General features: G+C 45.7%; 1 protein-coding gene across 1 annotated transcript in view; it reads left to right on the plus strand.

Moving 5' to 3' along the window:
* PANK2 (pantothenate kinase 2) overlaps positions 1-23,179 on the plus strand; it is a 43,858-nt gene extending 20,679 nt beyond the window's left edge. The window contains 6 exon segments of the mRNA XM_032353671.1: positions 4,352-4,704; positions 8,717-8,970; positions 10,403-10,579; positions 12,431-12,554; positions 14,131-14,256; positions 17,975-23,179. Coding sequence (XP_032209562.1) covers positions 4,352-4,704; positions 8,717-8,970; positions 10,403-10,579; positions 12,431-12,554; positions 14,131-14,256; positions 17,975-18,025 — 1,085 coding nt within the window. The 3' untranslated portion in view covers positions 18,026-23,179.
* The last annotated feature ends 2,359 nt before the right edge of the window (positions 23,180-25,538 follow it).

Below are 25,538 nucleotides of genomic sequence, written 5' to 3' on the forward strand. Positions count from 1 at the left end.
TTTTCCCTTAGGAAATTTTTAAAAATTAATATATGATGTATTATTTGCCCCAGGTGCACAGGTCTGTGAATCATCAGGCTTACACAATTCACGGCACTCACCATAACCTCCCCAATGTCCGTAACCCAACCACCCTAACCCCCCTCACCCCCCAAGCAACCCTCAGTTTGTTTTGCGAGATTAAGAGTCTTTTATGGTTTGTCTCCCTCCTGATCCCATCTTGTTTCATTTTTTCCTTCCCAACTCTCCAAACCCCCCACTTTGCCTCTCAACTTCCTCATATCGGAGATCGTATGGAAATTTGTTTTTTAGTGTTCAGTTAGCCAGCATATATATAGTCCATCATTAGTTTTTGATGATAGTGTTCAGCGATTCATTAGTTGTATATAACATCCAGTGCCCATCACCACACATGTCCTCCTTAATACCCATCACTGGTTACCCTCCCCCACCCTACCCACCTTCTGTAACCCTCAGTTTGGTTCAAGCATCTAGAGTCTCTCATGGTTTGTCTCCCTCTCTGATTTCATCCCATTCAGTTTTCCCTCCCTTACCCTATGGTCTTCTTGTGCTATTCCTTGTGTTTCACATATGGGTAAAACCATCTGATAATTGTTTTTCTCTGCTTGGCTTATTTCACTTAGCCTAATCCCTTCCAGTTCCAACCATGTCGATGCAGTCTTTAGAAGTTTTTAGATTTCTTGACATTTACTTAAAAAAAAAAAATTTTTTTTTTAAAGGATTTATTGAATTTTTTTTGAGAGAGCAAGAGAATGAGCTGGGGAGGGGTGGAGGGAGAGGGACAGGTAGACTCCCTGTTGAGTGGGGACCCCGACATGGGGCTTAATCCCGGATACCCGAGATCATGACCTGAGCTGAAGGCAACCACTTAGCCAACTCTGCCACCCAGGCGCCTTGGATTTCTTGAAATTTCAATAGCATATGTCCAGGCCTGTCTTTCCTCCAGTACTTGGTTCCACTTAACACTTAGTGAACCTGATGATTTATGTCTTTCCTCCCCTTCCTCCTCCAGGAAATTTCTGGGACTCAGAGAAGGTAAATATTGGACTTCCTAGTTCTATATATATATATCTACCTTTCTTTCATACTTGAGAGGCATTTTGAGAGAATTTCTTACTTTTGTTTTCCATTTGTTTTTTCTGTGCCCATTTTGCTGTTAAATATATTGGTTGAGCTTTATTTTGGAAATAGATTCGTTCCTTTTTTTGTTCTATAAAACTCTTTGTTGAGGTGTAATCTACACACAAGCAACTATACCCATTTAAAATGTACACTTCCGGGACACCTGGGTGCCTCAGTTGGTTAAGCAGCTGTCTCTGGCTCAGGTCATGATCCCGGCGTCCTGGGATCGAGTCCCACATCGGGCTCCTTGCTTAGCAGGGAGCCTGCTTCTCCCTCTGCCTCTGCCAGCCATTCTGCCTGCCTGTGCTCGTGCCCCCCCCCCCCCCCCGATAAATAAATAAAATCTTAAAAAAAAAAAAAAAGTGTACACTTCCATGCATTTTGACAGATACATACACCCATGAAGCTTTCTCCTCATCTCCAGCAATCAAGATTTGGGTTACAACAGAAAGTTTCCTCCTTCCCCTGTATAGTTCTTCCTTCCCCTCCTCTCCCAGCCTACAATATATATACTTTCTATCAGATGCAGAAATGATTGCTTTGCATCTCTCAGGGTTTCATAGAAATGGAATCATATAGTATGTAGCCTGTTGTATGAGGCTTCTTTTACTCGGCCTGTTTTTGAGATTCATCTTTTTTGGATTTAGAAGCTTCACACCCTCCCCCCCAACCCCAGCGACTAGGAAATTAACATTGATACAGTTCACAGACTTTACTTAGATTTCACCAGTTTTACAAAAACTCTTTTGCATATGCATATTTAGTTCTGTATAATTCTGTCACATATACATTCTTGCAGTCACAACCACAGGTGGCAAATCATTTCTTAATTTCTGATTTTTTCCTTGTGGTAGCTTATTCATTTTTCTTTCTTTGTTTTTTTTTTTTTAAAAGATCTTATTTATTTATTTGCCAGAGAGAGAGATAGTGAGCTCAGGCAGGCCAAGTGGCAGCAGAGGCAGAGGGAAAAGCAGGCTCCCTGCCGAGCAAGGAGCCCAATGTGGGACTCGATCCCAGGACACTGGGATCACCACCCAAGCTGAAGGCAGCTGAGCCTTCAGGCGTCCCGCTTATTCATTTTTCATGGATGAGATCTCATTTTACCTCTGAGGATATTTATGATTATTTTTAAGTCTCTTGTTTGTTCCTACAACTCTTTCCTCAGATGTTTCTCATTTTTGTGGTGTAGATTTCCCTTTTGGTGATTCTAATTTGTAAAATGGGCATCTCTGTTTTGAGGATTGTTGTTCTGTCAGTGGATGTAGTGTCTCTTTGTCAGACTTTCAGGATGGACTGTAGGGATATGTGGCCAGGTGTGGGAGCTCCTCATTTCTTTTGAGTGATAGTGGCTACTTGGGTGCCATCCTGAGTCTTTGGCTTAAGTGCCTGTGTTTAGTGAAGACTTTGCCTCTGGTGGGGGCGGCCAGGGAGGGTGGAGGTGAGGAAATGGTTAGTCTGTCCAGTTGCACCAGATGACCCCACCAGATCACCCTTGACCCCCAGAGCCTGCTCCTGTTTCCCCAGGCAGCTAGCCCTCTGTACAGCTTATGGAGCACCCCTGTGCTCCCCCAGTGTTCATAGCTACTCCCAGTTTTTACAGCATTCTTGTTTTGAGGGTTCTGAACAGTTACTGTCTCTGTCAACCTGGTTCTGTTGATCGTATCATTTTTTGTTTCCCAGAACTATTTTGGAAAATAATATATGCGTATACCTCTATCTTTAGTAATTTCTATGATCTAAGCTGGGAGGGCAGGGCATGCATGTCTGTGCAGTCCATCTTCATCTGATCTCCCAAAGCCATTTTTTGGGAAGGATTTGTGTGGGAACAGATATAACTCTGAAATGCCTATTCCATTAAAGTCCTTTGAAGCCTTTTATTTTGGGGTGCCTTGGTGGCTCAGTCATTAAGCATCTGCCTTCTGCTCAGGTCACGATCCCGGGATCCTGGAATTGAGCCCTGGATTGGGCTCCCTGCTCAGTGGGAAGTCTGCTTCTCTCTCTCCCACTCCCCTTGCTTATGTTCCCTCTCTCCCTGCCTCTCTTTCTGCCAAATAAATAAATAAAATCTTAAAAAAAAATTAAAGCTTTTATTTTTACATCAGGTTTTGAGGGACAAATTGACCACTGAAGGTTACATGTTACATGGGTTGGGAATTTCCTCCACCCCTAGTTTGCATGGTAAACTGGAGCTCTGAAAAAAGTTTCAACATTTTTTCTTCTTTTTAAAAAAAAATTTAATTAATTAATTTTTTAATTTATGTATTTATCTTTAAAGATTTTATTTATTTGGGGGGCGCCTGGGTGTCTCAGTTGGTTAAACGGCTGCCTTCGAATCAAGTCGTGATCCCAGGGTCCTGAGATCGAACCCCATGTTGGGCTCCCTGCTCGGTGGAGAGTCTGGTTCTCCCTCTTCTTCTGTCTGCAGCTCTGCCTACTTGTGCTCTCTTTCTGTCAAATAGATAAGTAAAATCTTAAAGCAAAGATTTTATTTACTGGAGAGAGCAGGAGAGAGCGCACGCTCGGAGGGGAAGGGCGGAGGAAGTGAGAGAAGCAGATTCCCTGCTGACAGGGCTCCAGGACTCTGGGATCCGGAACTGAGCTGAAAGCAGACACTTAACTGTGTGAGCCCCCAGGCATCCCTCAGCGTTTCATTTCCTTTGTTTCTTTTTCTTTTTTTTTTTTTTAAAGGTTTTATTTATTTGACAGAGAGAGCGCGTGCGCAGAGGGAGAGAGAGAAAGTAGGCTACCCGTTGAGCAGAGAGCCCGATGGGGGACTTGATCCCAGGACTCTGAGATGACCTGAGCCAAAGGCAGATGCTTAACAAACTGAGCCACCCAGGCACCCCTCAGCCTTTTTTTATTTAAGCAAAGGGGAAGGATATAGATTTTCATTCTCAATCTTTTTTCTTTTTCTACCCCCCTGCCCCCCCGAGTTGAGGGTCATGGGTAGTCACTTTGATGTTTTTTAATATTTCAAAGTGTAGTTTGGGCTTACTTTATAAGAGGGTTGGGTTGGGTTGGACCACTGTTCTGATTTTTTATTCTTTCTTTAAGATTTCCAAATCAGAATCCTACCCCCCCCCAACCCCTTTTTGTATTTATAGTCCTTGGAAACCTCAAGGTATGAATAAGTTGCTAATCTAGTACATATATGTTTAGTTTTCAAGAAAAAAGTTTTTCTGACTTTTTTTTTTCCTTCTCCCTTTAGTTTTTCCATGGTTTGGCTTGGATATTGGTGGAACCTTGGTCAAGCTGGTTTATTTTGAACCCAAAGACATCACTGCTGAAGAAGAAGAGGAAGAGGTGGAAAGTCTTAAAAGCATTCGGAAGTACCTGACCTCCAACGTGGCATATGGGTCCACAGGTATTCGGGACGTGCACCTGGAGCTGAAGGACCTGACTCTGTGTGGACGCAAGGGCAATCTGCACTTCATACGCTTTCCCACTCACGACATGCCTGCTTTCATTCAGATGGGCAGAGATAAAAACTTCTCGAGTCTCCACACTGTCTTTTGTGCCACTGGAGGTGGAGCATACAAATTTGAGAAGGATTTTCTCACAGTATGTATTTTTTTTGGCTTATACACAATTTATGGTAATCTGATTTTTTAAAAAAAGACTTATTTAGCTGAGAGAGAGAGAGCAAATGGGTGTGTGAGTGTGTGCAGAGGAGGGGCAGAGGGAGAGGGAGAGAGAATCTTCAGGCAGACTCCCTGCTGAGCACAAAGCCTGACACAGGGCTGGATCCCACGACCCATGACCCAAGCAGGAACCAAGAGTCGGGCGCTCAACCAGCTGAGCCACCCAGGTGCGCTGGTAATCTGATTGTTAAAAGTAATACCAATAGCAAGTGGTGGAATCATTTTTGATAGATCTTGAATTTTCTTGAGTCCGATTAAGATTAGATAGATATAAATGAGTGGTAGTCAGGAGTTAGCTGTCTAGAGATTGTTGTAGCGTTTACTTTTTGCCCAGTTCAGATAAGTTGATAGATAAGGATCAACCACCTAAAGCATGGCATTTTGTTGTTCTTGTAGTGTTGCAGAAATAGCAAAGCTGTGATAAGCAGACTGAAGAACTACCTCTGAGGAACATGTTAAATTAAATCTTGAGCAGTGAGGGGCGTCTGGCTGGCTCAGTTGGAATAACATGCACCTCTTGAACTTGGGGTTATGAGTTTGAGCCCCATGTTGGATGTAGAGATTACTATTAAAAAAAAAAAACACCTCGGGGCACTTGGGAGGCTCAATGGGTTAAAGCCTCTGCCTTTGGCTCAGGTCATGATCCCAGGATCCTGGGATCGAGCCCCGCATCAGGCTCTCTGCTCAGCGTAGCCTGCTTCTCCCTCTCTCTCTGCCTACTTGTGATCTCTCTCTGTGTCAAATAAATAAATAAAAAATTAAAAACAAAAACAAAAACAAAAAAAACCCTCTTGAACAATGAGATTGAAAAATGATTTTGGGGAGCTTGGCTGGCTCAGTAGAACATGTGACTCTTGGTTTCAGAGTTGTGAATTCAAGCCCCATGTTGGGCATGGAGCTTACTTTAAAAACAATAAACTAGGGTACCTGGGTGGCTCAGTTGGGTAAGCTTCTGCTTTTGGCTGAGGTCATGATCCTGGGGTTTTGGGAGCGAGCCCTGGGAGTTGGCCTCCCTGCTCAGCAGGGTCTGCTTCTCCTTCTCTCTACCCCCTGCTCGTGTTCTTTCTCTCGCTATCTCTCTCAAATAAAAATACATAAGTAAATAAATCTTTTAAAAAAATAATAAATTAAGAAAAATAATTTTTAAAAATGTTGTTTCATTTCTTCAAATGTCGTTTCAAGTGTTGTCTCTCGTCTCATCTACCACATAATTTCTCCTGTCCGCTCAGTTGTTTTCCTGGCAGGCTTACTATTTATAAACAACAAGAACTCTGGTCCCAAGCAGCGGCTGTTCGGTCTCAGGGGTAGTTGGAAATGGTTAGCAGTGGAGCCTCCTCTCCCCAAATGCCTTCTGATGCGTATTGTGCTGTGCTCTTGTTGCAGGAGTCTGAATCATGTGTGACACTGCGGGAACGCCAGTGGGTACCTGCTTTTGTTTCTTTTTAGTGAACACTGCAAAGTCTTGAGGCTGGGTCCTTTGAGGTGGATGTGGGGGTGGGTTAGGTGGGAGAGAGGACAAGTGAGTTGGCCGAGACCTGGACCTTCCGGGTGCAGTATAGATTGAAAATATCTTCAGTGACCATGTTTTTAATGCCACTAATGAGAATGTTATTTTAGAGAACTGCTTTTTCCTTTGTCATTCTACCTCTTTTTTCTACACGTGTCATTGTTTGGTTTGTGATCTTACTCTCTTTCGTTGTCTTCTGTCTCCTGACTTTAATCATAATATAGAATTGGCATGATTTTTTTTTTTTAACAAGTTTCTGTATTCTTTGCTTGAATTTCTTTTGGTTGTTGGTTTTCAGTGGTTTGTCTTCCACCCGTGAGTAAAGGGGAAGTGTAGCTGGAGGAGAGACGGTCCCCTCCTTTGCGGAAGCTTCATAGTGGACTCTGGATCATTGATAGGTAACGGAGAAAATCTTTTTCTGGGACCCTGTAGAGATGCCCTTTGGAATATATTTGAAAATCATTCAGGTTGCTACCAGAGGTACAGCATTGTCTGGTAATTTAAGGGGAGGGTGCAGAGTGGATTTTGGACCTCAGGAATTGGTTCTTAGGCTGTTGGGGTTTCTCATCTCTGCACCAGTGCTGTCCTTGAAAACTAGGAAAATGGAATGGCCGTCAAATGCTGTTTGTTATGCATTAGGGGTGACTAGTATTTAATAAGCCACAGTGAAATATTTTTTAAAATACTGAGTTTACCGTGGTGCCTTTTAAATTTTTTTTTTTTTTTTTTTTAAGATTTTTACAAGCAGGGGGAGAGGGAGAAGCAGGCTTCCTGCTGAGCAGGGAACCTGATGAGGGGCTCAGTTCCAGAACCTCAGGACTTGAACCAAAGGCAGATGCTTAATAACAGAGCCACCCAGGCACCCCTACCCTGTTGCCATTTTAATGCAAATTTTTTAAAAAATGCAGATTTCGGGGGCACATACTGGGTTTGCTTGTTGGTGCAGTGCCCACATTCTGTATACCTGGCATTAGTGAGGTTAGCTGTGCATTGAATCCTTTTTCATTTAGAGGTGGGGATTTGATAGGAGCTAGCAGGACACTGCAGGATGACAGGAGTTAGAGGAAGGAGAAGGAAGAAATTCTAGGACGAAAAAGACCAGCTGATTGGGCCAGTGGAAAGTGATGAAAGTGATGGAAAGTTCAAAGTGGAAATGCTGGCACTTGAGATCACGTGTCAGGAAATCAGTTTTGAATTCATGACAGTAGGGAGGGCACAAACAGGTCTACAGCAGGGACAGTGATGCATCCTCCAGGAGTTTGCGTTTGGTCTGAGGAGGAATTGCAGATCCTACTTAGGGATGGTTTTCAGTGGTTTACCCAGGTGACGGGTACCAGGTAGGTGTTTTAATTAAAGATTAATATGAAGGTACCTATTAACCTCCCTCTCTACGGCGGATCTGAATAAGTCAAGGGTAAATGTAATCAAGTGAGAGTAGAATAAAGGGGGAGAACTTGGGGGCTAGACCTAGTTCTAAGTAGAAATCAGTGCTTTCAGCAAGTGGAGGCCATTTTCCCTTTGCGCATATATGGAGTCTCCGTGCCTATAAATGTTCCTAAACGTTTGCATGGGTTAGTAGTCCAGGGAGCGAAGTGGGGTTTCTGCCATCTTTCCAGAGTTACCGCTGTCAGAAGTTGATGTATCTTCCTAATTATCTGGGCATGACTATGTATGACACATACATGTGCATATAAACTTGGCGTTAGAAACAGGCAGATAGGGTCTTTATGAAATGTTACTCCAGTTGCTTTTTTGACTGACAACATACCCTGGAGTTCTTCCCACTTCAGTTCTTAATTGACTAAAGATCCCCTTCACTCTCCATTGCTGTACAGTGCTCCCTAATATGAATAATAATCAGTCGTTTATTTAAATGGAATGAAGTTGATAACACTGTTGTAAATTTTGATACTGTTAAAATTTTCCCATCTTCCAGGGGTTGTAATCGGTTTAGGTAGTGAAAAATCTCACCTTCTACTTTAACATTTTTCTGCCTCTGGCGTCAGTTTATTAATAATAAAGTGTGGCCTGCTTTGGTATTGCTCCAGTCTTGAAGATGGTCTTTCAGAAGAGAGACATGAGAGTCCTTGTGTCTCCTGCCATGTGTCACCAGGTGTTTGAGTCACTTGAATTTCTTGGAGTCAGCTTTCTGCTTGGGCTGTGATCTGACCTGTGCTCCTGACTCCTGGTCCCTGTGCTTGGGTCTCAGCATAAGTCTCCACTGTGAAGGCTGTTTGTAGAGGGTGTGGGGGTGGGTCTGTCTTGTTGGGTCTGTCCCGGTGTGTGCTGTCCCCAGGTCTGTTCTGTGAATTATGCATAAATAATCCACATCTGTGAGCACTTCTGTGCTTTGTGTTATGGAGAGGGGTGCCTTATTAAGTGGAGTTGTACTTGCTTGTCTGAATACATTTTTATTTCATTACAGATAGGTGACCTTCAGCTTTGCAAACTTGATGAACTAGATTGCTTAGTAAAAGGAATTTTATACATTGACTCAGTTGGATTCAATGGACGGTCACAGTGCTATTACTTTGAAAACCCTGCCGATGCTGAAAAATGTCAGAAGTTACCGTTTGATTTGAAAAATCCATACCCTCTGCTTCTGGTGAACATTGGCTCTGGGGTTAGCATTTTAGCAGTATATTCCAAAGATAATTACAAGCGGGTCACGGGTACCAGGTAGGTCTTTTATATAAAGGTTATTACTTGTTTTTGATACCGTAATGGGTTAAAAGTGAGTTTTCAGGTATTGTGTACAAGTACACTTTTAAGGATCTGTTTAAATTATGTGGAAAACATTTTTTTTTTTTTTAAAGATTTTATTTATTTATTTGACAGAGAGAGATCACAAGTAGGCAGAGAGGCAGGCAGAGAGAGAGAGAGATTGGAGGAAGCAGGCTCCCTGTTGAGCAGAGAGCCCGACGTGGGACTCGATCCCAGGACCCTGAGATCATGACCTGAGCCGAAGGCAGCGGCTTAACCCACTGAGCCACCCAGGCGCCCCTGTGGAAAACATTTTTTTTCTGGGATTAGGCCAACAGATAGTTTTTCTATGAAAATTCTGGTATCATGACCTACTTTTCTTTAATCTGTACTGCTCAGGATTTCATTATCAGAGTTCTGTAAAATATCTTATTGTCAGACTCATTGAGCCCATAGTCCTTGCCCTCAGCTAGTGTATGGTGTGCGTATACCATAAGTTACCAAAGCTGAGCATCTGTAAGGAGAAGGCAAGGCAAGATCCCAGCTTTGAAACCAGCCTAGATTTTTTTTTTTTTTTTTTTTTTAAGATTTTAATTATTTACTTGAGGGAGGAAGAACAAGTGGTGGGGAGAGCCTGAGGGAGAGAGAGAAGCAGAGTCTCAGCTGAGCAGGGAGCCCAGTGTGGGGCTCAGTCTCAGGACCCAGAGGTCATGACCTGAGCTGAAGGCAGATGCTTCACCCACTGAGCCCCCCAGGCTCTCCTGGCCTCGATTTTATACATACAGGCGTATGTGTGCACACTTACCCAGCCATGGGATGGTCTGAGATCTAGAAAGGTGAGGTACTGACGGGGGGAGAGGGCAGGCTGAACAGGGAGGAGAGGTGGCAGGCAGGAATGAGTATGTTGGTGGTTTAAGGATTAGGGATGACTTGAAGTAGAACAAGGAGCTGGGGATTGGGATAGACAGTTTAACAGGTGTGAATTTTAAAAAGTAATTTTGGGGGAGAAACACATTAATGGGAGAGTTCTTTTCCGGGTGAGGGTGCTGATAAGCCACGGCGACTCGGGGTTTAGAGAGACAAAGGAAGGCCGCGTGGCCCAGGTGTGGCGGGCGGATCTGCCCACAGACTCCTCACACAGCAGATGCTAGGACTGCACTGGGGACGGGGCTGGGCCAGGAGCCCTGTGTTTGCCATTTCGCTTGTTGGCGCATGTGAATATGTGTCATGGTATATATCAGGCACCTTGTTTTCTATCTTCCCACAGACTTGCCTGCCAGAGGCATCAGCGTGACTGGGTTGGCGCAAGAGTGGGTTGATATATGAATGTGGTTTTGGGTTAATAAATATTACCTTCTTGTTCTTATTTTTAAAATGTTGTAATACTGTGTTGTTTGTTTTTAATCAGTCTTGGAGGAGGAACTTTTTTTGGTCTCTGCTGTCTTCTTACTGGCTGTACCACTTTTGAAGAAGCTCTTGAAATGGCATCTCGTGGAGATAGCACCAAAGTGGATAAACTAGTTCGAGACATTTATGGAGGGGACTATGAGAGGTTTGGACTGCCGGGCTGGGCTGTGGCATCAAGGTAAGGGTGTGTGTGTGTTCTAAGAAAGACAGGAATAAGATAATATTGGGTGTGTCTTTTTCCTTTTAAACAACTTTTATTGAGCTATAATGTATATACTATAAAGCCACCTGTTTAAAGTATAAAATGTAGTGGTTTTCAGTATGTTTACTAAACTGTGGAGTCATTACCATAATCTACTTTCAGTCCATTTTCACTATCCCAGAAAGGAACCTTCTGTCCATTAGCTGTCACTTCTCATTTCCCCACCTCAGTCCTTGGTAAATGCTAATATATTTTCTATTTATAGATTTGCCTATTCTGGACACTTCATATAAATGGTGTCCTGGAATATGAGATTTTGGTGATTGCCTTCCTTCCACTTAGCCTGTTTTCAAGGTTCAGCTATGTGGTGGCATGAAACAGTACTTTGAATCTCCAGGTGAATTTTAGAATCACCTTGTCAGTGGTTGCAAAGAAAGGCAGCTGGGATTTCGATAGGGATTGTGTTGAATTTGTATCTTACTTTGGGGAATATTGGTATCTTAATATTATCAAGTCTTCTGATCTAAGATGTAATGTCCTTCCATTTATTTAGAGTTTTGTTTTTCTTTTACCGATGTTTTGTGGTAGTGGTTTTCAGTATAGAGTGTTATACTTTCTTTTGTTAAATATATTTCCAAGTATTTTATTCTCTTTGATGCTATTATAAAGGGAATTGGGGTTTTTTTTTTTTTTTTTTTTTTAAGTTTTGAGATTTTACTCATTTGAGAAAGAGCACGCATGGGGTCGGGGCAGAGGAAGAGGGAGAAGCAGACACTCTGCGGAGCAGGGAGCCTGCTGTAGGGCTGATAACAGGACCCTGGATCGGGACCTGAGCCATCCCTGAGCCGAAGGCAGACTGAGCCACCCAGGCATCCCAGGAATTGTTTTTTAAATTTCATTTCCAGATTGTTTAGATAAAGAGTTGTTTTCTGTGTATTGGGACAGGTGATCTCTTAAAAAAAGATTTTATTTATTTATTTACTTAACAGAGAGATCACAAGTAGGCCGAGAGGGAGGGGGGAAGCAGGCTCCCTGCTGAGCAGAGAGCCCGATGCAGGGTTGGATCTCAGGATCCTAGAATCCTGACCTGAGCCAAAGGCAGAGGCTTAACCCACTGAGCCATCCATGTGCCCCTCAGGACACATGATTTTTAGTCATAGAGAAAGGATCACACATAGACATGCTTGCAGGGTAATTTCGGGGACTTTGTAAATGCTGTTGATGTCACATTCTGAGTTTGCGGCATTTGCGCATTGTTAATCACTTCCTACCGGGTTTGTGTTCTGCTAGCCGTTATTAATGTAGCAGTTCTGCTGCTTAGGTACTTTGAAGTACTTCATGTTCTAGGGGAATCTGAAACGCTTAAGGAGTTTACTCTGGGACTCCACTGTCTTGTGCTTTTGCTTCGCTCTGACGAAGCCGTTTCCCAGACAGAATGTGACCATTCAGCTGAGTGGAATGGCTGTGCTGGTGGGAATGGATTGCTAGTAGAGGTGTCTTTCTGGAACTGTCCCTGGCTGCAGAAGGAGCCACCGGTGGCTTACGGTGGATCTGAGGAGATCGTAACTGGACGTGCGAAGACCTGTTATCAAAGCTCGGTTTCAGCAGAAGCTGCAGGGAGAGGCATTTTCTTATTCGGAATGCTTGAGAGCTTTCTTCTGAGTTGTGTTTCTCTTTGAACAGATGCTCTGTTATTTCGTAATAGAAAATTTGAAGATTAAAACAATGTAGCTTCTTAAAGTCACATTTATCTTAAATGTTATTCTAAGTTCTGTTGGGCCAGTTGCCTTTGGTTCAGCTGCTGGGTGTTCTTCTCCCCCTTCACAGCTTTGGAAACATGATGAGCAAGGAGAAGCGAGAGGCAGTCAGTAAAGAGGACCTCGCCAGAGCGACGTTGATCACCATCACCAACAACATTGGCTCAATAGCAAGAATGTGTGCCCTTAATGAAGTAAGGGGACGTGGATTTCTTTAGGTGCTCTGAGCAAAATACGGAACGTGCTAAGGGGCCTCAGCTGTGTACAATGTCTTGTCCAGATGGTGCCTCAGTGTAGTCGTACGGGGTGGAGTTGTTTATTGGGGAAGTTAAAGCTCTTCACATGTAGACTCCTCTTCACTGATGGGTTTTTTACTCAGTGAAGATGAGTATTGGCACTGTCGAGACGTAAGAGTATATCTTTTGGGGAGAGGGTAGGAAGGCAGGCAGGACTCCAGTAATTGGGACTGTGGGTGGTGGTGATGGATTGCTAGCCGGCTGGAGGTCCTGTGCTCCCTGCGGAGCCCTGTGGTCCCCGGGAAGGCCTCTGGAGGAAGCTGCTGGAGCCAGAGAAGATGGGGTGGCCCCGGAGTGCCCGCCCTCCCTGCTGCCCCCGCCGAGCTGTCTTTGTGCTTTCAGCTTCTTTACAGTGCTGCCTTGTAGCATTCAGGTCAAGCAGCATTGTACAGGGCTATGAAAGAACCGAGAACGGCCTTCCCTGGGGGGCCCAGAGGGCGCAGCTCTACCGCGTGTCCCCACTTACACAGTTTGGTTTACAGTTAGTCTGTGAAGGAGATGATGGAGGCATGTGGCTTAAAAAGGAGACTTTGAAAGGTACAAAAAGACTGTCTCATTTTTAATTAAAAAGATACTGTATCAGCATCAAGTAATTAAAAACATTCTTCGTTTGAATATGTTAAAGTTACTGTTTCCTTTATTGCATGTTCCTTTTCCTGTATAGGTGTTTTAAGATCTGTTGGTGTGGGTGTACATACCATGTTACATTTTTTACTTAAGTACTCATAATTTCCCCGCTGTGTATTTGATTTGGTTTTGCATCATCAATCATGTGGAGCTGGGCATCTGGTTGCTTGCCCTGTTGGTTCCACAGGAATGCATTTTTAAGTGCGAAGCTTTTCACTGGTTGCATTTTATTCTGATCAGGGCCTTACTCTGGAGTGAGGTTTCTCTAAAGATATGACCCTGCTCAGGAGTTTTGGTAGATCTTGCCAGGGTGCTTTTCACAAAGGCTTATGAATTCAGGTGTCTTTAGCACTGAATGAGTGCGTCAATGCTACCCTAACTAGCCTGATGGTTGGGAGTGGGATTTCAGTTCTGCTAACTTTTAATAGGTTTAAAATGCTCCTTTCTTGGACTACTGGTGGGGTTGAATTTTTTCCCATTATATTTCTTGTATAATTTGCTTATTTGTGTCACTTTCCTTCTTTGGGGGTCTTAATTTTTTTTTACTTTTCTGTTTAAAACTTTAATAGCAGTTATTGTCTGTCATATTTAATACAAATGGTTTTTCTAATTTGTTTTCTCTTGTGACATTTTCTGGCATGGTTTGAAGCAGGTCAGTCCAGAGTTTGTCTGGGTTCAAATTTAAGTAGCCTTGGACCAACTGGATTAAATGTAAATACTTTTTTATTTTTTGCTCAGCAGTCAAGTTGCTGCTAAAAACCATGTACATGGTGCTCTGTTTGGGGTAGCTTTTACGAGAGAACAGAAGTTAAGATGAAAACTAATTGCCTTTTTTTGATGTGCTCAGAACATTAACCAGGTGGTATTTGTTGGAAATTTCTTGAGAATTAATACGATCGCCATGCGACTTTTGGCATATGCTTTGGATTATTGGTCCAAGGGGCAGTTGAAAGCACTTTTTTCGGAACACGAGGTAAGCCGACTTCTTTCTTGCGATAATTTTACAGACATAAAGGCATGCAATCCCCACCGCGTTGGAACGAAGTAAACGTTGAAATGGACTTCAGTTATTTTTTTGTGAAAGTATGATACAGGGTTTAACTTTGTAATGTTCAAGAGCTGTTTCTTACCTGATTTACTGCAAGGGAAGTTTTTGGTTAATTGTGAGCTTCAGCAACTTTTAAGAAATCTTGGACACCTCTATTTTTAAGGTTCTGTTCTTCTCTGAACCATCCTTTATATTTCTCCCATTACACTTATTTTGTAAATGTACTTACTCTGGGTTCTGCTTTTTTCATTTTGATGTCCGTTTTTATGTATTGATACAGTTCATGTGCCACTTATTTAAGATGTATGTTCTAAAAACAAACGAAAGTCTATTCCAAGATTAGAACCACACCGTCATGGAACGTAACACCTACACAAGCTAGAAGTGACAAAATGGAAGAGAATCCTTGAATTGCTCCACCTGATATCCTCTATGGGAAAGTGCCTTACTATTTTTCCAGCTTGGGGAAAACAGAACCGTAGCTGTGGAGGGCGACCTCTCTTCTGTCCCCTTGGTTGTGGGGTAGTTGAACAGTTTCCAGTGTTGTTGGATTTTAAAGTGTTATCAGGAACATTTTTCAGAATTGTTAGTGCCTGTTTAACAGTATTTACAGGAATTGACAGAGTAAGATTTGAACTGCTACAGAGGTGGCTTTTTCCCTTAAATTTGCTTTTTTTTCCTTTTGAAGTGGCTTAAGTTCATAGTTAAAATTCCAAGTGTACAAGTTCCCCTTTTCAGAAAGTTTAGTCATCAAATATTTTAACTTTATTTTATTAAAAAGTTTTTTACTGAATAAATCTGATGTGTAAGACCGTGTACTTCTTCTTTTTTTTTTTTTTTAAGATTTTATTTATTTATTTGACAGAGAGAAATCACAAGTAGATGGAGAGGCAGGCAGAGAGAGAGAGAGGGGGAAGCAGGCTCCCTGCTGAGCAGAGAGCCCGATGCGGGACTCGATCCCAGGACCCTGAGATTATGACCCGAGCCAAAGGCAGCGGCTTAACCCACTGAGCCACCCAGGCGCCCCAAGACCGTGTACTTCTGAGGCAGCATCATGTTCCTCTGATAGGGCTGCGCTCAGCGGGCACCACCGGTCCCACAGCCCAGGGTGAGCCGAGTGCCTTACTCCCCAGCGTGGGAGCTGGGCTGGGCTTGCCGTCTCTCCAGCGTCTATGCTGCTCGTTTTAATTTGTACCCTGAATGCTTTTTTTACTTTTGATGTTATTAATAAATTGGTACCAAATTATTATTTTTTTATTGAAGAGACTTTTCTGCTAGATTTTTTTTTTTAAGATTTTATTTATTTATTTGACAGAGAGCAAGAGAGCACAGCAGGCAGAGCAGCAGAGGAAGAGGGACAAGCATCCTCCCCACTGAGCAAGGAGTCTAATGCGGGACTTGATCTCAGAACCCTGGGATCATGATCTGAGCTGAAGGCAGTTGCTTTAACCAACTGAGCCACCCAGGCACCCCTATCATTAAGTTTTTTAATTTTTTTAAAGATTTTATTTATTTGACAGAGGTCACAAGTAGGCAGAGAGGCAGGCAGAGAGAGAGGGAGAAGCAGGCTGCCCACTGAGCAGAGAGCCCTATGTGGGGCTTGATCCCAGGACCCCGAGAACATGACTCGAACCAAAGGCAGAGGCTTAACCCACTGAGCCACCCAGGTGCCCCTCATTACGTTTTTTATACCTTTTTTATGTATCTTCCTTTTTGTGATCTTTGACCTGTTTCATTTCGCTTTATGTTAGAATAAAAAGAAACCCTCTTTCTTGTCAACATCGTAGTATAATTTTCCTCTTGCTCCATTTCACCCTCTTGAAAACCTTTGCCCAAGTGGAACGTGGGGATTCTTAGGTTAGTCTTTCACACCAGGACAGTTAGGATTAAAGCACTTCTGTGTAGGGTCTTGGTTGGACGTCTTGCCGTGTCCTTCCCGCGGCGCCCTGGCCTCTGCCTCGAGCGCCCACTGCTGTGCCTCTGGAACCTGGCTGCCCGCGGCTGCTCACGGCTTGAAATCTTCTCCTGTCCTCACTCCGCAGTAAACTCCTGTGAAAGCTGTGTGTGGCTCCGGTCAGCCTCTCTGTCCGCCTTATGTCCCATTCTCATTACAGTGTCTGGTAGCTCGTGTCAGCGGATGCCTTCTACTTGGTGGGAGGTTCTGGGTCTTCAGGGGAGCTCATTCCAATGGTTCACTTCGTCTCCTCTTTTGCTGTTCCGAATGCCATGGAGAGCAAAGTGTACCGCCAGGTCTCACAGGGAGCGCCCGGGGGTCCGTCCTCTGGCAGTGGTGGGGTCCCTCAGTGACCCCTCCTCCTCTGCAGCGGGGCGGCCCCCGCCGTTACTGGCGACCTTGCATCGTACACATCGTGCGGCTGCCTGTGCTCAAGGCCAGGAAACAGTGAGAGGAGAGGCTGCAGCTCCTCTCGAGTGAGGCGACTTCTCTTGGAATAGTTTTCCCTGGGAACCACACTGGACTTTCGTGACTTATGATAGAGACTCTTAGCACATTCTTTTTAGTCCAGGGGTGGGTCTTTCAGGATCTTCCCACTGTCCTTTTTTGGTCATTTCTCTCTGGAAGTGCTTGACTGGTTACCCTTTGGCGACCTTGATGGACTCTAGACTGCTGGAGGACTGCCCTCTGCTGATCGCTGCTGGCGTGCTCTTTCTTCCCGAGTGGGTTTTGTCTCATTTTCTGTTACATTCAATCCTTTATTCTTTTCTTTCTGTTTTTGGGCTTTAATGTCTTGGTTCTTGGTTGTATTTGACTTTGACTACTTCTGGAGGTGGTCTGGCATTGTCCTTCCGCTGCTGCTTGTCTTTCCCATGCCTCTGCCCTCCCTGTGGGCTCTTCTGTTCTCCAGACGGCGCAGATGCGCCCCTCTCTCCACGTGGCAGTAGCGCACTCTTGTGTATTCCTCTGCCCACTGCCTTGTTCAAGATCCAGACATCCAGTTGCTTCCTGGGTGTGGCTGCTTGGCTGCCGGGGGCACGTCAGCCTCAGCCTCGCACAGGCCACATGGAAGCCCTTCCTTGCTTGCCACCTCTCTTGCTCCTGTGTCCCTGTTCTCAGGGGCGCTATCACCAGATGCAAGGATTCCCAAGGGAAAGACCTGCTGCCCTCATCCCCTTCTTCAGGCAGGTCTTGAATCCATCCCACGCTTTTCTCATTCTCCCTTCTATCCCCAGCCCAGTTAGGCCCTCACCCTCTGTGACCACCCCCACCCAGCCCTTCCTGCTCCACTGCACTTCGTGTCCCATCTTCCCTTCATTCCTTAGTTGTCTGGAGACGCTCTGGGCCTCTGCTGCTTCTCCCATCCTTCTGCAGGAGGCAGCCCCGCTATGGGCTCTTACAGAGGGCCCTGGGCAGCTGTGGGCCCCAAGCTCCTGCTGCCTTCACCTCCCATAGTGACCTGTGGGGCGGTCTTGGACATCCAACCCTCCTCCCCAGCCTGGGATCTCCTCAGAGCTTCTCTGCACCCAGGCTGGCCTTGGGCTCAGCAAAATGGGTGCTCAAGGAATGGGTGTCAGGAATAAAGGGCACTGTTGGCTTTAATACTAGTGATCATGTTTATGGTGATTTAAATAAGTTTGAGGAAAATTGCTCTCATTTTTGGTGTACTTTTTTTTTTTTTTTTTCCAGGGTTATTTTGGAGCCGTTGGAGCACTTCTTGAGCTGTTGAAGATCCCCTGATCATTACCTGGGGAGGGGTTCCTGGAACATTCCACAATGGGATCTGTGAACTTTTGTTTTTTAAGAGACTTACTCAATTTTATGATTGTGTACTACCCGAATCAAAGCAAGAAAGGACAAATGTATTTTTCTAAGTCATCAAGATAAATCCTTAAAAATCCAGTCTAAACTAGTAACCAGTAAGGAAAGATACATACATAAAAATGTGGACCATGTCCATGGCAGTGAGGGTCTGCTGTGTTGAAGTTGCTCTTCAGTATAGCTTTGTTACACCTGCCATGTATTTTTGAAATTCAGTGTCACTGGAGCCACTTCAGGGGAGAGCTGTTCCGTGTTCAGCTGTGGTTTTGTGTCTTGTTGCACTTACTAGATGTAAGGCAGGCACTGTATGTTGTAATCTAATCACAGTGTTGTCAGTATGGCCTTGGAGATCATCATCTGTGCATTAACTCTGGTGTGCATTTAGCTTTTTGTGTGAACATAATTTCAACATGTTTTATTTCAAGGATCTACAAATTTGATTGGGCAGAGTAATTCTGTATTTGTAACTCTGGCTGGCAATTAAGCAATTTCTGGAAGGGCAGTTAAGGTTACTCTACACTGCAAATCCTGGGAAGGTCTGTTTGGAAAGATGGGGCTTAGTCTACCCTGGGCAGAATTTCCTGGGGGGCAGGGGTGGGTGGGAGATAATTTTGTCTGAAGCGAGTTAAGCTAGTAGGAAAAACACCACCACCCGGAAGACTAAAAACCAGACAAAGTGGGCCTCTCGAATTGATATCTTTTCAGGGAATCGGAGATTCTGGTGGTTTTGGACTGTAGAAAGTGAGGAGTTGAAGTCCATTGATTAGCTCATAGGAAGCAGGGTGTGGTACTACCGCCTTCCCCTCCCACTCAGGGTCTTTACCTGTCAGAAATTGCCAGGCAGGCTGGCTGGTGGGACTGCATGAGGGCTGCACGTTCAGGCTTAAAAGGTAGCGTGATTAGAGTGAGGTTTTAAGATGGAGTCTTGGTAGATTGACTTAAGAACGTTTTCTTTCTGCTGTGCAGAATCATTTAAAAAATGCTTCCCTTTGGAGATGGAGTAACATTTTATTCTGTGTATTTTTGTGCCTGCTTCATCGCTGTTGACAGCAGTGAAGGGTCTGTGTAAATCAGCTTTCGAACCAGAAGGAAACCCCAGGGCTCTGCAGCCTTCCTGGCACCTGGGCAGGAGGCACCTGGAGGGAAGGGTCCATGGGTTGCCAGGGGAGGAGGGCTGGATCCCTTGGCACCTCTCATGTTGGCCGCATGAGGGCAGCAGAGGCACGTGCCTGCCAAGGGCAGCTGCCTGCGGAGCCAAGCGGCCATTTCCCAGGGGACGCCCCTTCATGCAGTTGGGCGCCTGTGGGTTGTAAGTGCTGCCAGCCTGGTGGGCTGGAGGGACGCTCGTGACCCTTGGGTGGCAATCATCTTCTCCGCTTTTGCTGCCCCTCATGTGGGGGCCTCAGCCCAGGCCACCTCTAATCTTCCTTAGGCCTAAGACACGGCCTTGATGACCCCACATTCCCCACGGCCTCCAGAGACAGTGTCATTACCCGTTTGCTGATACACAGTCATGCTTCTGGAGCCCCATGTGCCTCAGGCCCTCTTCGTTTGCTTCCCTCCAGAGACGGTAGTGGAGGGAAGGAGGGAGCCTGCTTCCCACAGAGACTCTGGCCCCTGTGCTGGGGGTGCCCTGCTTTCCCCCTACGTGTACTGTGCTCACGAGGCTGTGACCAGTGCTTTACGTGGCTGGCCTCTTCGCAGCCTTTGTGAACCCTGCAGCTGAGCAGGAACAAACCTGCCTGAGGTCCCAGGCTCGAGCTGGCAGAGCCTCCTCTTCTGCGGAGCGCTGACCTTGTGCTTCCGTGGAGCCGCGCTTCCCTGCTCTTGAGAAGCTGTCTCCGTGACTTCCCTGTGCTTTGTGCTCAGCCCACGCTGTCACTAGCTGGGAGGGTGCCGGATCCGTCACCAGTGAGTGGTTTCTAAGTGATGGACGTTTCAGGTCCACATCTTCAGTTCTAACACAGCAGGCCCCTCTGGCTTTTCCTTCTGCCTCCCAGGCCACGGCTGCCTGTGCCAGCTCCTGCTCCTTATAGGCCACAGGTGCAGGTCCGGACCTCCCTCAGCAGTCCACAGCCCTGGACGCTGATCTCTAAGGTGGCGGCCCCTCCTAGCCCTTGCCTCTGACCTGTAGCCCCAAGGCAGTGACCGCCTTCCCCTCTCACCACTGGGTGTTCCTAAGGCCATCGCTGTACATTCTCTTCCTGAGCTGATCCCAGTTTACTGCCACTTCACTACCTCTGGCTTGCGAGATTAACGTAAATCAGCTCCCATCTCCAGGTACCACTGCATTCTGTCAGCAGTGTCCCTCCCAGTCTGCCCATCATGAGGTAGCCTGAGGGTCCCCACACCCCCTGTAACTAGAGACCGTGTGGGGGGTATAGGCAGGGGTTGCCTAAACCAAGATTGGAGGTGAAGGCTCACAGGGCTGAGTGCTGGGATGCGGTGACTGGCAAGGGGGGAGGGAGTCTCTCTGAGGGTTCCCAGGCTTCTTGGGGAGGCTTGGTTTTGGACTGTGATTTTGATACCAAAAAGGCAGCTAGATATTTTAATTGGAGATTTCAGACCTGAGAATGATGTGTATCTAGGTGGGAATTTAGTGACTATGAAGGTAGAATGAGAATAGCAATTACAAGATGGGCAGAGAAGGAGAAGGCTGCGAAGAAAGTGGTTCAGTAAGGCGGTGGTGGGGCCGGCTGCCCAGGCCGCTGGGGTAGAGGAGCTCTCTAGGCACCTGTGTTCAGGGGAGGTTTAAGAAGTGGTCCAGATTTGTGGCAAGCTCATGGATGGCCTTTTTCCCCAAGCTGTGGGGCCAAAGCTGACCTTCAGGGGTCCTAGTGAGGGGCGGTGAGGAGAAATGGCAGTTGCCACAGGGTGACTTTGGACCAGGAGAGGTTTTTTTCTTCTAACAGAATAGTTGGTATTTCCAAGCCTGTGATGTAGCTAGAGAGGTGGGTGTGGGCTAGTTCCACCACCTCAACCCCCCTGAGTACTGTTATCTGCATTGGTGAGTCCAGCCGCATCTGCAGTACCAAGGCCAGGGAGGGAGGCAGGTGGGGCCCTCTTTCTCCCTCACTGTGACCTGGTGCTCCAGTCTTTACCCTTGACCCTAACTCCTGGCCCTGTACCCAGGAGGTATGGGGTGCAGGCTGAAAGCTCGCCTTGATCACAGTCCATGTTGCTGGTGACCAGCTCTTTTTGACCAGAGCCACTGACCTTGACTTTCCAACTCCTGCTACACAGGCTGAAGTGGGGTATAGGTGACTTTAGGTCCCTCTGAGTTACAGGGTACAAATGCAACACAAAGTATTTTCAAAACATGTTTTTTATTTACATTTGTTTTAAGTCAATTACATGCAAGTTTTGTTTTTAAAACAGGAGTAATTAGCCAAAAATGCATTAAAATTTTAAAATAGCACTTAAATATACAAAAATATAGCTTACAAAAAACTGCGAATGTTTAAAAATATTCTGCTGCAGAATTCTTAGTGTACAAATACGTCTATGAAACCTGAGAATCAGCATTTCATAAACTTTTTTTTTTTTTTTTGAGGGAGTTATACAAGATCTAGGGAATAAAATCCAGTGGGCTAAAGAAACTACAGGACCTAAACTATTCCCTTTGTGGCAATGGCATCAAGAAATGCAGAGACAACAGTATCAGGAGCACTCTGGGAAGACCAGGCCCTCGCCAGGAGGGACTTCTCTAATCCTGGCCCCACCTGCTCTCTCTAGCAGGGCCTGTGAGGGAAGGGGCATATGGAAGGATAGTGTGCACCTGGCCCTAGACTTAGGACCACCAGGCTGGTACTGGCACAGGGAGCAGAGAGGAGCTTCCTCAAACTACAGACAGGTCCCTTGGCTGGTGGGGACCACATTCGAGGTTCATGTCCCTGAAGCAGGGTGGGTGTTCTCCCTGACCCCAGAGCCACAGGAGTGAGCTCTGGGTTGGTAAGCCAAGGGTGCGACGCTTGGTCTAAAAAGTGGAATGAAACTCTTTGCATCTTACAAGTTGGGCTCTGAAGGTGAACAAACTGAATAAGCCCCGTTTTTCTCCTGCTATTCTCAAATGGAAGCACATTCCATGGCACGTGGGATCTTTTGTTCATTTTATCTATGAAAGAACCATTTCCAGTTTTCAGCTATAGATTTTACCAGAACTTAGACATTGCGAATTGAGACATGTTCATCTCTTTTACTTAAAATTCATAATAGCTTGTGCGGAAGACATTCTAGCCAGGACGAGATACTCACTAACAGGTGGCATTTCACATACAGTTCCTTTCAAGTTTCAGTTAGGGGCCCAAGTTGAACTTTTAATCCAAGGGAAGGCAGGATGCCAGGGAGGTTGGTGAGGACCAAGAGGCAGGAGTCCATGTCCCTCCCTGCAGAGCTGCCTGGAAGCAGCAGCTCTGTCTTCTACAGGGGCAAAGATGGACTTAAGACATTTTTTTTCTTGAAAGGAAAAGATGACTGATGGAGTAATTTCTATTGTTGAATGGAGAAAATTCTGTGGGAAGCATTTTCTTTTTAATGTGTGCATAAAGGTTGGTGTGGGAAAGGGAACAGAGCACATGACCTTCAATATGGACCCTGAATGGTGTGTATCTATGGTTAATTTGGAGGAGACTGCCCACCTACCTGCTTAGCAGCATCTGAGACCTCCCACCCACCCACCCAAAAAAAGGAAGGCTGCCGGAGGCTTTAGTTGCTGCTGCTTCTCACATCCCCTGCCTCAAAAACACAGGAGCTCACCTAAGAAATCATGGCTGTTGTAGCCGGATATCACCCAATCAGATAGGGGTTGGTGGGGGTGGGGACAGCTTGTCCAGGCCCTGCAAAGACTGCTGGACCAGGACCAGAGATCTGCACTGCTGTTGTCAGCAAGAGAGTGGAACCTGCTTTTGAGTGTCCCGTCACAGACCAGGAAGACAGTCTAGAAATTGGTTGTGCTCATGTACTATCTGAGCATGTTTGGTAAGGGCCATGGAGGGATTGCTGTTTCTGCTTTGTATGGAAAACAAGAATTCCAGTATGCTGCAATCAATAAAAAATGCCTTATTCAAAAAGGAATGTGATTGCGAAGACATCCCCCAATTATGGGCTCACCTTTTACAGATACTCTGCCTTCTGGGTGGCTCTTCCCCCATGAATAGGAATGCTCCTTGGATATACTTGTCTGGTATCACATAAGTTAGAAAAAAAAAAAAAAAAGAAAAATTATATATACACACACAAGCACTCGTGTATACATACACGTGTGTATTTACCTGTATATGCATAAACCATCACTGGAAGGATCTACATGGAACAAACTAAAAGGGGGAGTTCAAGGGGTGTTAAAAGTTGGGCTTGTCGGGTCAGGGATGCAAGGAAGACTTTATGATTTGTGAACTATGTGAAGGGATTGATTACCTACTCAAAAACTTAAGGAATAGCACTTAGGGAGCACTATGGGCAAAGTTACATGGAGGTGACTAGGGAAGATCTGGAGAGGCAAAGGAAGGGGCCTAGGCAAAACTAGACCCCAAGGGCAGCCCGCTGTCCCTCAGGAGGCTCCTGCTGAGGTTTTATTGCTACCTGAACTACAGAAGAGCCCTGCGTGGCATGCATTATGATGTCCCCTACTCAGAAGCTTCCACAACCCCAGCCCAACTTCCCACCAGGCTTTGGACGTGGCTGGTCCACACAAGAACCAGCAAAGACATTACTACAATTCTTAGGTGATGAATAAGGAAACCAGCTTTGAGAGGCTAACTTGCATAAAGACGCTTGGCTGCTGAATGGCCAGTGAGGATTTCAAGTCACTGCGTACTTTTTCTGTCCAGAGCTCTAGGGATGCCTCCCTGTGTTCATTTTGTAATTCTCAGCCTTCCAGAAAATTACTGTAGTTGTTCAGAATAGCTTAGCAGAGCAGGAGCAGGCCATGGAGGTGACAGGCTTTGAAGTGGGTCGGTGGAAACGGGCAAATCATTCCCCTGATGGGCCCAAGAGACTTGGCATTGGAGGAAAGGTTCTTCATTTGTCAAGACATGTCAAGAACAAGCTATCTGGCAATGATGGGATGTTCCCTGTACTCCTTACCCCAAACTTCCCATGGGCCGTCTGCTCCCATCTGGCCATTTCTGTCTTGTCCTGTTCCCTGCCTGGGTGGGTGCAGACTACAAGTACCTTACCTACCTGCTAGGGACAGGCCCAACCAAACACACTGTGGCAAATAAAAGCGGCTGAGGACAGTATCTTAACACCTACTCATTCAGGAATCAAGTCAGGCTGGTTTTGTTCCGTTTCTAAAGCCAGCTAAATTCAACTATACCCCTAGCAATAAGTAGAGAATGATGCAGCCACCCATGGAGTTCAGTTAGGGCTGAGTTACGTTCTTTAAACCCACAACATACAAGTAACATCCGATCTTTGAGCTGCTTAAGACTCATTAAGAGAAAGTAAAAAACTACCATGTCACCAGCCAGTGGCCCAAGAGCAGACAGACCAAAGGCCCCATGTGTCTAGAGATTAACAAAAGGCCACCATCAACTCACCAACAAGACAGATGTGGCAAGGCTGGCCTCTAAGGTATAAGCTTGTGCCACCATCAACTCACCAACAAGACAGATGTGGCAAGGCTGGCCTCTAAGGTATAAGCTTGTGCCACGAATATTAGGGGATCCTTAACTTGTTAGTGTCCAAATGGACATTACCACAGAAGGCTGTATTTTAATCAGAATTAAAGATAGATGTAAAAGTGAAGTGCTGGCCACTGGCAGTTACAGCAGTGCAACAGAGAGTCCTGGAGGACCCAGATGTGGGGAGCAAGTGCATTCAGGCTGTGTTGCTAACAGTTGCAGGAACTACCGTGCGTGGCGCTGGCCATATGCTGCAGGGAGACGAAGAAGCCAAGAAAGGAGATGACCACGAGCGGCGCTCCATGTCCAGCCCCACCCTGGGGGAAGAGCTGCATTTACAAAGCGCTCCGCATTCATGGGTGTTGAGGTCACGCGGGTGGTACCTCATGGGGGTTTGTGCCCAGCGGAGAGTGCACAGTGTTCCTGAACTTTCCTCCACCGGCTGGAACTCCGCACCATGTCAACTTGCGCTTCCTGTGGTAACAGGAAATGAACTCCTCTACTTCCCTACACATATAGGGGCTTTGGGGCGGTCTCCTTACACCAAAGAAAAAGGCTGCAACTGATGGGTTATAATCAGGGTGAAGCTGTGAGCGGAGATCATTTGCAGTTTAGAACACAAGAATTCCTCCTTTGAGGAGAAAAATTCTTTCCTGTTCTAACCCCATTAATGACAAGGTGAGATTCATCCCAAGGCCATTCCATGGGAAATGGTGGGTGCTGGCCACTAATGAGGCTAGTCCAGAAGCAGGCTTATTTCTGAAATGGTCACTGGAAACCTTGCACTGTAAACTGGGTGCTTTGCAGCA

This window comes from Mustela erminea, chromosome 7, assembly GCF_009829155.1.
Source record: "Mustela erminea isolate mMusErm1 chromosome 7, mMusErm1.Pri, whole genome shotgun sequence".
NCBI lineage: Eukaryota > Metazoa > Chordata > Mammalia > Carnivora > Mustelidae > Mustela > Mustela erminea.